This window comes from Lepus europaeus, chromosome 20 (assembly GCF_033115175.1).
Source record: "Lepus europaeus isolate LE1 chromosome 20, mLepTim1.pri, whole genome shotgun sequence".
Taxonomy (NCBI): Eukaryota; Metazoa; Chordata; class Mammalia; order Lagomorpha; family Leporidae; genus Lepus; species Lepus europaeus.
In genome coordinates, this window is record NC_084846.1 from 45,003,759 (window position 1) to 45,017,737 (window position 13,979).

The following is a 13,979-nucleotide window of genomic DNA, read 5'->3' on the forward strand; positions in this document are numbered from 1 at the left end:
TGATGTGTGTCTTCCTACTGGTCTTAGCAGATTCTGAAAAATATACTTAGTTTTGTCTACAAACCTGTTTTTATATATTTTTTATTTTCATCTACTTGAGACGCAAAGACATAAGCACACAGGCAGAGGCAGAGAGATGATAGATAGATAGATAGATAGATAGATAGATAGATAGATAATCTTCCATTTGCTGGTTCACTCCCCAAATATCTATAACAGCCATGGCTTGATCAGGCCAAAGCCAGGAGTCCACAACTCCATTCAGTCTTCCACATGGGTGTCAGAGACCCAAGCATTTGAGCCATCTTCTGCTGCCCCACAAGGTGCAGATTAGCGGAGGGCTAGGTTGGAAGCAGAGTAGCTGGGAGGCAAGTTGGCACTCCAGTATGGGTTATGGATGTCCTAACCTGCTGTGCCACAGCACCCTCTCCCACAGATCTGTTTTTGTTTAGTAAAGATGAAAAGCCTTCTTTGCAAATTCCCTGAACAGCCAACAGAGGATTATGTTAAAAATAGATCTGTTTCTTACAAAAAGAAATAAATGCACTCTCCTTTGTTGTCATTGCATATTTAAGCTCATTTTAGCCTACCATGAAATAGGCAATTAATTCCTATTCCATTTTTTTTAAGATTTTTTATTTATTTATTTATTTGAGAAAGAGAGTTATAGACAGAGAGAGGGAGAGATAGAAAGGTCTTCCATCCACTGGTTCACTCCCTAAATGGCTGCAATGGCCAAAACTGGGCTGATCTGAAGCCAGGAGTCAGGAGCTTCTTCCAAGTCTCCCACATGGGTGCAGGGGCCCAAGCATTTGGATCATCTTCTACTGCTTTCTCAGGCCATAAGTAGAAAGCTGGATTGGAAGAGGAGCAGCCAGGATATGAACCAGTGCCCTTTGGTGTGCTGTTTCCACAGAGGGGAAGTTTAACTTAGTATGCCACAGTGCCAACCCCTCCTAAACCTTTTATATATCATTTGGAATGGACACACTCTAGATGTAATTTTGTCAAGGTCTAGTAAAATTAGTTTTTGTTGTTTCTTCTAGAAACTTGTATTTTAAGGCAACAAAGATGTGGATGTGTTTACACTAGAATCAGGAACCAGAGACTTTAACAGTTGATTGTAGTTGTGCGAGAGAGCATTGTGGAAAGGCATGTGGTCACCCTGCTGAAGTCTCCCATGGCCTGGTTGGTTTTGTAAAATTATTTTATTTATTTGAAAGACAGAGAGAGTGAGAGAGAAAGAGCTCTTCCATCCATTGGTTCACTCCCCAAATGGCTGCAACAACCAGGACTGGGTCAGGTCAAAGCCAGAAGCCAAGCACTCCATCCAAGTCTCCCAAGTAAGTAGCACTTGGGCCATTTCCTGTTGTGTTTCCAGGAGCATTAGCAGGGAGCTGTATAGGAAGCAGAGCAGCTGAGACTGGAACTGGTGCTCCGATATGAGATACTGGCATCAGCATCACAAACCTGATGCACGACAATGCTGGCACCAGGCAGAGGTTTAGGAAGAAGAAAAGTCCTTGATGTTAATGAATTTTTGAGCCCTGATCATGCCATTGAAGACCAGGCACTTTCAGTGTTAAGAGTGGTGCAGAGGCTGGCACTGTGGTGCAATGAGTTAAAGCCCTGGCCTGAAGCACCGGCATCCCATAGGGCGCCAGTTGTAGTCCTGGCTGCTCCTCTTCCAATGTAGCTCTCTGCTGTGGCCTGGGAAAGCAGTACAAGATGGCCCAAGTCCTTGTATCCCTGCACCCTCACGGGAGACCTGGAAAAAGCTCCTGGCACCTGGCTTTGGATTGGCGCAACTCTGGCTATTGCGGTCATCTGGGGAATGAACCAGCGGATGGAAGACCTCTCTCTCTCTGTCTCTACCTGTCTCTGTAACTCTGTCTTTCAAATAAATAAAATAAATAAAATAATAAAATAAAAGTGGTGCAACCTGAAAATGGAGTCTGAGCTATTTGTTGAGCTCCATCTCAACCAATGAGTGAGAAGAGCAAATACAAGGTAGGAAGGAGTGGGCCCTCCCATGTAAAGGGGTTAAAGCCTTGGAGAAGCCAGCATTCTGCCTCCCCAGCCCTGGCCATGTCTTACTCTGGTTCTTAATTATCAGATGAGGCTCTAGGAGACAGACACCTGTTAAAGAGAAAGAGCATCTCTTATCTCGCTTGATGACAAGCCCAAATCCATGTATCCCCCCCGTTGGCTCCCACTGCTGCATAGCTTAGTAGCCCTGAGATGCCCTCGAGCTTGGGTTCTAGGAAAAACATCCCAAGATTTGCCCACAAGCTGCAGCCAAGCTCACAGGCTCACCACCAACCTGCTACAACATAAGGATGTGGTCTAATAATTTCTTTGGACCTCCCTGAAGCTGTGAGCCCCCATGTGCTGTCAGCAGTCCTGGCAGGCTGAAAGGAACATCCAATCACAACTCTTACAACATCAAGAATACTGAGAGATGAAAGAAAGAAAATAAACTAAGACAGTCTACACAGAGAGGCCTTGAGCAAGGCATTATTGAGTTTTCTAATCTTTCTTCTTTAATATTAATATAATCTTTTAAAAATTGAACTCTGTGGATTTGCTTAACATTCATTTTTAAAATTATTTTCTGGAAACATACAACACATGTAAAGGCAACTAGAAGGAGTTATTTGGCCTTCAAGTAGATACTCAAAATCATTTCTGGGGCAAGTGTCCGTGCAGCATTTGGTTGCCACTTGGGATGCCCACATCCCGAATTGGAGTCCCTGGGTTGGAGTCCCAGTTCCACTTTCAATTCCAGCTCCTTGCTGTTGTACACCTGCGGAGGCAGCAGGTGATGGCTTAAGTAATGGTCCCCACCACCCTCATGGGAGACTGGGATCGAGTTCCAGCCTGCTGGTTTCTGTCTGCTTCATCCCTGGCTGCTGCACGCATTTGGAGAGAGAACCAAATCTCTGTCTATCTGTGTCTGTGTCTGTGTCTCTCTCTCTCTTCTTTTGCTTTTCAAGTAATAAATAAACAATTTAAAATAATCATGGCTGAATAAAACCTTTCTAGAGGAGAAAGGAAGCTGAGACTCTGTTTTTATTGACTCATTAATATATGTTGAGCAATTATGGAAAAGAAGTTTAAGCAGCCAGGTTTACAACTCCTTAGCAGACTGTGGGTAACAGTCATATTTTGAAATTTATGAGGAAGCAATTAACTAAGAGAGATCGCAGAGTAGCTTCTAAATGCCATGCTCTGGCTCCTCCCTAATAAATTATTTCCAGGAAATCCCTAAATAATGACAACATGTAAATACACATCAGTTTAACAATGTACTTTGCTAAAGAGAAACATATTATAATTACAACAGTAAACATCTATTGACCTATCATTCTTGATGAACACTTTCTGCAAATCTGAATGTGAAATGGTGTTGTTTGCATAAGTAGTTACAAAAGGCCTGTCTTATTACTGTAATTGTATTTGTTGATTACCATTTCTCTGAAAAGTACCTCCTCCTCCCACTAGCAAATCTTCTATTACTGGGAAAGACATTAAGTTGCTAGAAGCTTGTTTTAATCAACAGTTGTCCCATGAAATCCCAACACCACTGTCTTCGTTGCCTTTAGCTGTAGAAATAGCAGTGATTAAGTGTGCTTGTGTTGGAATGTATCTATTTCAATGCTTGTTTTCCTTCAATTTCCCATCTTCTTACAGATTTTTAAGAGCATTGGCGCTGATGAGACTGTCCAAGGGCAAGGAAGTAGGAGACTGATCAGTTTTTCTCTCTCAGGTATGTTTTACTCACCTAAATGCCTTATAGAGGGATTAAGAATGTCAGCTGACCATCATGAGGCCTGATTCATTTGGCTCTCACCTCCAAGTCACTCCACCTCTGTGCCTCAGTGTCTCCATCTGACATCACAGGGATAATGGAGAATTCAGTAAATACTGGGTGGGGAAGCACTTTGAGATGATAGGAAGAGAGGCTGCCTTTATGCTTTTCCTCCAGGACCAAGTAGCAGTGACTGAGTTGAGAAACGGCAGGTTGTAGGAAGCCTAATGAGAGAAGTCGCTGTCAACTCTTGGTCCAAGTGAAACTTCCCTGAGGAGCCAAGTTGGTAAAACAAAAACTGCACTGCTCAAAACAGCACGTCCCTGGCAATCAGCCAGTGGAGCCCAAATAATCTGTTAAGTTGGTTAACGGTATTTTAGCCTAATAGTTAAGAGTTAATTAATGTTTTAGTTTTCCTGAATGTATCATCATTCTGCAATTTGTTATCAATGAGACAAACTTGGTGGAGTATGTAGGAAATACTTGAAGAATCTTTGGAACTCTTCTGGTGAATCTAAAATTATTTTAAAATTAAACATTTAAAAGAAAAACTGAGATGCTGTGGCCAAAATGATGTCCAAAGCTCAGGGCTTCACACATTTGGTTTCACCCTAAGTGGTCTTTAAGAAGACTCAATGGTGTGAAGCCCTAAGATGCTGTTGAGCGCCATCTGAAAACTACCCCCTTAGCCTGCCAAACTGAATATCAGAGATCAAAAGTCATAGATGTGAAATGCATGACCCTCTTTGGGAGACAGTCAACTGAGGTTATTTAAGATTAAGTGAGCTAGAAAACCAATGTGTGTCTAAAGATCTATTGACAGCATTAGCATATATCCATCTAGGTTGAAAAATAAAACGGGGAGGAAAAAAAACTAGGATATTGCAAAGGCAAAAGTTAACAACTTTGGATTTGCTGTTCTGGTAATCCTGTTAAAATGACAGAAATAATTATTACTACCAAGCTTCAAAAACAGTAGAAACCTAGACTCCAACACAACTATGTGCCAGAAACCAAGAGAAATTTCTGTAACCAAACTCCAGTAAAGTCTTGAAGTCCAAGAGGTCTACCTGTTCAGGAAATCAGGACAGAGATGGGGAAGGGGCAAAGTCTCCAGTCCTTGGTTCCCATTTTACCACTGCCATGTAAACCAGGGCTCAGACCCACTAGACAAAAGGAAATTGATTCACTAAGCTACTTTACAAGGTGATCAGGGTTGGCTCACTTCCCACCTAATGTATCATTTTTTAATACTTATTCCATGGAAATAATTCCCAAAACTGTAACTGTGGGGATATACAGTTAGCAACTAAAGGAGTAGGCCTGGAATGGTCATGGAAGTATAGGACTAGGGGCTGGGCATAGACTTGTATGTTTAATTCACTACCATGTCTAAGAAAAAGAGTGAACACTACTGAAAGTATCTAAATAAATTCCATACTGCAAAGAAAGACAAGGGAGAAAGGTCAGCAAATCCACAACTTAGTAAAGTCCACAAAGTATCAAAAACTTGATTCAGTGCTGGTCAGCTCTACATGCAATGCAAGGACAAGGAGTCCAACAGCAACCAGCTGGTAACCAACTTAACTAAAGATGGACAAATGCCAGAACTGCAAGACCTGTTCATGGATAAATCATGGAAATTTTAACTTGAAAATATATAGCTCAAGTTAAAAAAAAAGAAACCTGAAGAAGATAACACTTAAGGGAAAAAGAAAGCATTCTGTCCACATGTATCTACTAAAGAGGCATAAAGTATTTATAACTCATCTGCTTGAAGCTTCAGTAAAACACTAGAAAGCACAGAATACATGAAGTAAAAGAGCTAAGATGAGAAATGATGGTAAGAGGGGTCTTTGAAACTGGCAAAAATAAAAACTTAGAAACTCAAGTGTATTAGTTTCCTATCACTGCTGTAATAAATTACCACAAATTGAGTGGCTCAAAACATTACAGACAGATTCTTACTGTTATGGAGGTGGGAAGTCCGGAGTGTATCTTAAGAAATAGAATGACGTTGTCAGCAAGACTGCTTCCTCAGGGGCTCCATTGCAAATCCAATTCCTTACCTCTGAGTTAGCAGAGGCTGCCAGCCTTCTTGGGCTCATGGCTGATGGCTTCCATCTCTGCTTCTGTTATGGATTGGTCTTCTTCGCACTTCACCTTTCTTGCCTCCATTTATAGGGACCACTGTGATTCACTGGGCCCACCTCCACAGTCCAGGATAATTTTCCCACACTGAGATCCTAAACTTAATCACATCTGACATTCATTTATATCATGTAAGGTAAGACAGTCATGAGTTCCGGGGATTGGAACATCAGCATCTTGGTGGGACCATTATGTCTGCAGCACTGAATGAGACATCTAAAATAAACTCCAGAAAGTGCAACCACAGAAGACAAAAGCCAGCTTTCGAAGGCAGGATGGCAGAGCTGGAATCAAAGCTATAAGAATCACCCTGGAATGCACAGACAGAGAGCAAAACACAAGAAGAATGGGGGATGGAAGGCGAGGAACAGACAACATACACAGGAAAAACACAGTCAGTGCTTTTGACTGTTCAATCACAACAGATTGAGCAGAAACAGTAGTAGAAAAAAATTTCCTTCGGAAGATGATTTTGAGTCTTTAAGGAAGACCATGAGGGGCTATGAAAAAAGATACATATAAACAGAACCACAGCGAGACACATCTCAGTTTGTAAAAAGTAGGGGGAAAGTCTGTGTAGCCACAGTAAACATTTGGGCTGAAAAGGCGTGATATTTATAAGAGAAGAGAAAACCTCATGCTAGTCTCGAACTTGTCCTCTGAGGTGACAAAATGATGCAGTTACGAGGGTAGGATATTTAGGGCCGAATTTCTGTGACCACCAGATTATCATTTATGTGGGCGACACTCCAGTGTGTGAGGGCTCAGAGAACATCATCTTTGCGCCTTGCCTCGCAGTAATATGTGAGCATATACTCCCCACATATAGAGAAAAATATGCCAGGAAACTTACAAATTGGAGATAGTGCCATAAAAAGATCAATTTGCTTTTTAGGATTTAAAAGGAGAAAAAAACAGCAAGATATGTAATGGAATCACCTTGTCTGGAAAGCTTCAAAAATATAATGAATGGTAAACTCAAATCATGTTATTGCAAAAAATTGGAAAAAAAAGGAAAGAGGGCAGAGGGTTGAGAGGGAAAGAGAGATGTATGGTTATCTTAGAATTTTATCTGTGCGAATCATGAAATTGGTTCTCTTTATATTAATAAAAATTTAAAAACCAAGATTGTTTATGTAAATGGCAACTTCTCAAATCTACTTATATTTCTATTTTCACCACTTCTCAAGGGTAATAATTTTCCTGAATCTCATCCCTTTAATATTCAAGAAATTACACTTTTAGCCCATTAACTTAAAAAATCAGAAATGCAAATTAAAATGTGTTCATAAATATATTGGAGATAATGTAAACATTCAAAATCAGGTACTGATAAAATCAATTACCGTAGAGTCTAACCATTAAATACCATGCACTCTTAAGAATTATGTATACAAAATGTTCCAAAAGACATGAGAACATCTTGTGATATTGTAGGAGTGGAGAAATCATTTTCCCTTTACTGTTCTTGAGTCCTTAGCTGGGGAAACTTCCTGTAACAAAAGTCATATCAACAAGAGAGAAATAAACATTTTTATTAACATGTATCTCATGTATATGTGGGAGAGATCTAGGAGAAAAGGAGTAAATTTCCAAGAGGTGGCCTACAACTCCAGCTTATAAAGCATTCCCAACAAAGAACATTTTTGGAGAAGTGCTAAGACAAAGAAAGGGAACTTGAGTCTCTGGGTCAGCAAATTGTGGAAAAGTCGTGGGATAGAACTCTAGTTAGTAAAACTCTTTATGCAGATCCCTCTCGCACTGTCTCCTGCTTGGTAAAGGTCTAAAGTTCTCTCTAGGAATCCACCTTCTCCCTTCCTGGTAGAGAGGAGAGGAGGGACACCTTTTTAAATGTGTGCCCTGTTACTTAGGCAAAGAGAGGGAAAGCAGAGAGCATTTCTTATGTTTGTTTCTTGTTAATTGCCTTCAGCTCAAAGTAATCTTTATGCCAAAGCCCCGTTTAGTGAGATGGTATATTCTGGTCTCCTACTTATATAAAGTAAGGCAAGAGACAAAAAAAATCCAGGCTGCATATTAAATAAACAGCCTATTCTCAACTATGCAAAGAAAAGTATGTGAAGAAATGAGGAAAAGTCTGGTAATGGTTGCCGTTGGGAGTATAGCTTGAGATAAGTTAAAAACTTTATCTCTTTTCCTTCCTTTAAAAATATTACATTAAGTATGCATGTATTTATCATCAGAACACAAAAATTAATACAGGCAAGTGGAAAGAAATTAAGTAGTCTCTCATTAATATAATTTACTTTGGGAAAATCATAGAACTCCATATGCCTATAGAGACATCTACTCAACAATCTCAGATCTAAAGAAACTGAGATATAAAAGAGTTGAATTGATTTTCCCTAAGTTACAAACTTTCATGGTGAGTGTTCCAGAATTAAAATCTAGGCACAATGACTGATTCATAGTCCATTGTCTTTTTTTGTTTGTTTGTTTGTTTGAAGCCTTTTTTTTTTCATTTATTAAACTTTTATTTAATGAATATAAATTTCCAAAGTACAGCTTATGGGTTACAATGGCTTCCCCCCTCCCATAACTTCCCTCCCGCCCGCAACCCTCCCCTTTCCCGCTCCCTCTCCCCTTCCATTCACATCAAGATTCATTTTCAATTCTCTTTATATGCAGAAGATCAGTTTAGTATATGTTAGGTAAAGATTTCAACAGTTTGCCCCATATAGCAACACAAAGTGAAAAAACTACCATTGGAGTACTAGTTATGGCATTAAATAACAGTGTACAGCACATTAAAGACAGAGATCCTACATAATATTTTTTAATTGATTAATTTTCTATGCCATTTCCAATTTAACACCAGGTTTTTTTTTTTTCATTTCCAATTATCTTTATATACAGAAGATCAATTCAGTATATAATTAGTAAAGACCTCATCAGTCTTTTTAGTTCTACATCTTACTGCCCCAGTTTTCAAACACTTTTACTCCATAAACACATTTTTCAGTATATGTCCCGACTGAATTTAAATGTGTAAACCCTTGGGGCGGGCACTGTGGTGCAGTGGGTTAATCCTCTGCCTGCGGCACTGGCATCCCATATGGGCGCTGGTTCTCGTCCCGGCTGCTCCTCTTCCAATCCGGCTCTCTGCTATGGCCTGGGAAAGCAGTGGAGGATGGCCCAAGTTCTTGGGTCCCCGCACCCGTGTGGTCCTGTGGGAGAACAGAAGAAGCTCCTGGCTCCTGGCTCCTGGCTTTGGATTGGTGCAGCTCCAGGCATTGTGGCCAACTGGGGAGTGAACCATTGGATGGAAGAACTATCTCTCTCTCTCTCTCTCTCTCTCTCTCTTTCTCTCTCTTTCTCTTTCTCTCTCTCTCTGCCTCTCGTCTCTCTGTGTAACTCTGACTTTCAAATAAATAAATAAATCTTTTTAAAAAAAACTAATCCATACAGTTCCAATCAAATGTCTCAAGTTTTGAAGGATGTCATTACAAATTAACAAGAGCTATCTGGAAGAAGAAATATGTTAGCAAGTTTTTTTTTTTTAAATTTTCACATTTATGATGAAGGCATTTAACATGTTTAGCACTTTTCTCTTTTTTATTAATATAAAGAGAACAGATTTTGTGCACTAATAGTTACATGTTCAAGAAGACAACCACACTTCCCTTACTCCCCCTCTACCCCCAATTCCCCTTTCTCCCTCCCCTTTATTTCTTTCGTTAGTTTTTGCAAAGATGTAATTTTAATCCACTCTATATTCACAGGATTAATTCACCAATAACCATCACATTCAACAAGTAAAAAGTAGGAAGACCACAGTTCCACAGGAGGATAAACAAGAGCTCAAAACAACAGTCATGTCCCAAGAGATCCACTTCATTCCTATACTCTTTTGTGTATTCTATATTAACTGTTACATATAAGAGAAAGCACGTGATATTTGTCTTTTTGAGACTAGCTTATTTCATTAAGCCTAATGGTTTCCAGTGGCATCTATTTTAATGCCAAACACATGATTTCATTCTTCTTATAGATGAGTATATTCCATACTGTATATACACAATACTTTCTTTATCCAGTCATCGACTGATGGACATCTGGGTTGATTACATATCTTAGCTATTGTGAATTGAGCTGCAATGAACATGGGGGTACAAATAACTCTTTCATAAGCTGATTTCACTTCATTTGGGTAAGTTTCCAGGAGTGGGATGGCTGGGTCATATGGTAGATCTATGTTCAGAAACTCCATACTGACTTCCATAATGGTTGTACTAGTTTGCATTCCCACCAACAGTAGATTAGGGTACCATTTTCCCTACATTTTTACCAGCATGTATTATTTTTGGGGTTGTTTTAGCTTCGCTCTCATGTATTGCAGTGAACAGACACAAAGCAAAGCAAACAGATATGGAGAAAACCAGAAACAAACCTGCAAGGGGCCTCTCCCAGTGGAGCCACACAGGCCGCGTTTGTTTCCCCCAGCACGTGTTGTGATGACACGTGTGTGTGAAATGTTGTAGATCCGGGATGCCTGCTAGAGACCCAGTGCCCAGGGTTTCTATTTGCGAGGCTGTTCAAGGCACGTGGACACCTTTAAACAGAGCGCCTATTCAAATTCCAGACTTCCAGAGGGAAAACAGTGTTCGTCATAAATCACAGAGTTTCTACAAGAAGTTGAAGCAGAGTGAAGCACTCTTACCAGTTCCGGGATTAGAACTACAATCCTGGGTTTCAGTGGGAACCTCCTGAAATCTACATTCACAGTCATTACCCAAGAGCCACCCTTAGAAATAGGATTTTCTTAGGCCAGTAGCCTCGGGCTGCTACATAGACTTCATCTGCACACTCTCCAGTGGGTATTGCCTAGGTGTGGCAAATTTCCATAATTTTTAAACTTTCTGAACTTTTTTCCGTCTTGAAAATATAACACAAGAGAATAGAATAATTTTATGGAGATAACTTTGAATCAACTCAAAATAACTTCTGAGTAAATGGACCTGAAGATATCTACCTCTTTATTAGTAATAAATTATTTGAATGCCTCACAATTTGTACCAGGATTAAGAATCACTAATTGGGTATATCTTTACTACACTTTGTTTCATGTGGTAACTAACATTTTTTGAAGATTCTGTTATTTGAAAGGCAGAGTATCAGAGAGAGGAGAGAGAGAGACAGAGACATAAAGATAGATGTCTTCCAGCTGCTGGTTCACTCCCACAAATAGCCACAGCCACGTGACAGAAACCAAGGACCTGGAGCTCCTTCCGGGTCTTTCACATGAGTGGCAAGGACTCAGGAACCTGGGCCACCTTCTGTGGCACATAACAGGGAGCTGATTCGGAAACCAGTGCTCCAGTATGGGATGCCAGCAATACACGCAGAGGTTCCACATGCTGGACCACAACACCTGCTCCATATGTGACTAATTTTGTTTGAAAAATACTTCAGTGACAGAACAGTTTTAAGAACTATATTCCTTGCTGGTGCCACAGCTCATTAGGCTAATCCTCCACCTGCAGTGCTGGTACCCTGGGTTCTAGTCCTGGTTGGGGCACCGGATTCTGTCCGGTTGCTCCTCTTCCAATCCAGCTCTCTGCTTTGGCCCAGGAAGGCAGTGGAGGATGGCCCAAGTCCTTGGGCCCTGCACCCACATGGGAGATCAGGAGGAGGCACCTGGCTCCTGGCTTTGGATCGGCACAGTGCGCTGGCTGTAGCGGCCACTTGAGGGGTGAAGCAATGGAAGGAAGACCTTTCTCTCTGTCTCTCTCTCTCACTGTCCACTCTGCCTGTCAAAAAAAAAAAAAAAAAAAAAACCAAAACTATATTCCTTGAAATCATAAATATACTTCCAATAACTATGAAGTAATTTCCAACTATCTCAGAACAACAATAAACCATTAGACAAATGAGCTTATGCTTGAACCCATTCTCTCTTCCTCCCTCTCTCTCTCCTCCTCTCTCTGTCTTAGAAGAGCATGAAATCGTACATTCTAAGATATCCTCAGTTAAATGAACAATTCTATTGCCAAAGTCACATCTCTCTGGTCCTCTCATAAAATCTGTAGTGACCAGAATGCCTACTGGACTGGTATATTACAAGGATTTCTCACCAAAATCCAATGTAATATGGGCTAGGAAATGCTCCGTCTAGTGGGTCCTGTAGAAATATCAGCCTATGTTTGTAATAATGTGAAAAATAATCTAAATATTGAAAAATTCTCTATATTTTAATTGACTTTTCTTTTTGGATAAGGCCTGATATGACCTATAACCTCACTCAACCACATTTTAATCAAAACATCCTTTTGTTTTATAGATTTCCAGGCCATGGGTTTGAAGAAAGGGATGTTTTTCAACCCAGACCCTTACCTGAAGATATCAATTCAGCCAGGGAAGCACAGCATCTTCCCTGCCCTCCCTCACCATGGACAGGAGAGGAGATCCAAGATCGTGGGCAACACTGTGAACCCTGTCTGGCAGGCCGAGGTGAGTGTCCCCCCCTGGAAGGAGGCGTGTATCACAGGTGAGAGGACTGACTTCAAGCAGTCCTGCTGCTCACTCCGTGGCTCTCTTGGTCTCAGTGCATGTCCTACCTGGGTTGCAACTCTTAAAATTCTGGATTAAGTCCCTCCAAAGAGCACAAGGAAACTTGCTATTGCAGCTCCACTTAGTAGCCTCTTCTGATTCGGACCCTGTGCCTGCACGAAGGACACCTTTTCTCTGTCCTCCATGTAAGAGAAGGAAGAGAAGCTCCACAGCTCTTCCCATGCATATGGTTCTTAAGAGTGCCAAATTGTAAATGTAGCTCTTGAGGCCAGTTCCAGAGATTCTAAAACCACCAGGTTCCTGGCACAGATCAATCAATGAGCTCTGTAGTATCGCTGATTGGGCTACATATTACTCGATTTAGATGGAAATGAAGCCTGATTGTTTATCTCATCTTCATTGTTTGCACAGTGCTAGGCAGCTTGCTAAAGTACTGATGAGTTTGTTTTGTCTAATAAAGCCTCTTCTAACCTCCTCCTTGTGCCTCCTTTGCCAATCAGAAGTTAAGAGTTTCTGCAACAAAGTAACGTGTCAGGCTTGCCCTCAGAGTGACTGAGCTGCTCTTGCAATCATGCAGAGTTGTCACAAAGTTTTAGCTTGAGGATAAGACCTACAGACTCTATGGTTGTGGTTTGGGGCAGGGAGGCTTCAGACATGAGTTTGGATGCAATATAATCTAGGTATTGTGATGGGCCTTGCGGTACAATGAGTCAAGCCTCTTCTAGGGATATCCACATCTCATATCACAGTGATTGGGATGGTGTCCTGCCTTGGATTTTTACCCGGCTTCCTGCTAGGGCACACTCTGGATTGCAGCAGATAAAGGCTCATGCACCTGGGTTCCTATCACCCAGGTGTGGGACCCAGATGGAGTTCTGGACTCCTGCCTTTAGCCTGGTCCAGCACCAGCTATTGCAGGTATCTGAGGAATGAAACAGTGAATGGCAGAGCTCTCTCTTCTCTATCTCTCCCTTTTTTATGTCACTCTTCCTTTCAAGCAATAAATCTTATAGATATGAGTATACGTATATATATGTGTGTGTGTGTGTGTGTATGACTTTACAGTCACCTGAACCTGGTTCAAAGCCCAGCTTGACCCAGGAGTAGTTTTGTAAAGTTCAGAAATCATACATTTTCAATCTGAGCCTCATATTATTCTCATGCATCTGTTATGGATGGACATGTACATCCACCCAAGGCACTTGCTTTGGACAGAACAGATCATTTCTGATATAGAACTTTTCACCCTAAGAAGAAAATGTAATTAGATATTGGGGAGCAAAGCTTTTTCATTGTCTCTTAAATTCCAACACCTACTTTTTAAAAATTTTTATTTATTTATTTGAAAAGCAGAGTTACACTGAACGACAAGGAGAAGCAAAGGGGGTGGGGGTGGGGTCTTCCATCCACTGGTTCGCTCCCTAGGTGGCTGTGATAGCCAAAGCTGCACCAATCTGAAGCCAGGAGCCAGGAGCTTCTTCCGGGTCTC

The 13,979-nt window shown here is 41.0% G+C and overlaps 1 protein-coding gene across 1 annotated transcript in view; it reads left to right on the top strand.

The window, feature by feature from the left end:
- Positions 1 to 13,979, top strand: part of HECW1 (HECT, C2 and WW domain containing E3 ubiquitin protein ligase 1) — a 221,318-nt gene that overhangs the window by 82,842 nt on the left and 124,497 nt on the right. The window contains exons 4-5 of the mRNA XM_062178407.1: positions 3,694 to 3,769; positions 12,261 to 12,430. Coding sequence (XP_062034391.1) covers positions 3,694 to 3,769; positions 12,261 to 12,430 — 246 coding nt within the window. The remainder of the gene's footprint in view (positions 1 to 3,693; positions 3,770 to 12,260; positions 12,431 to 13,979) is intronic.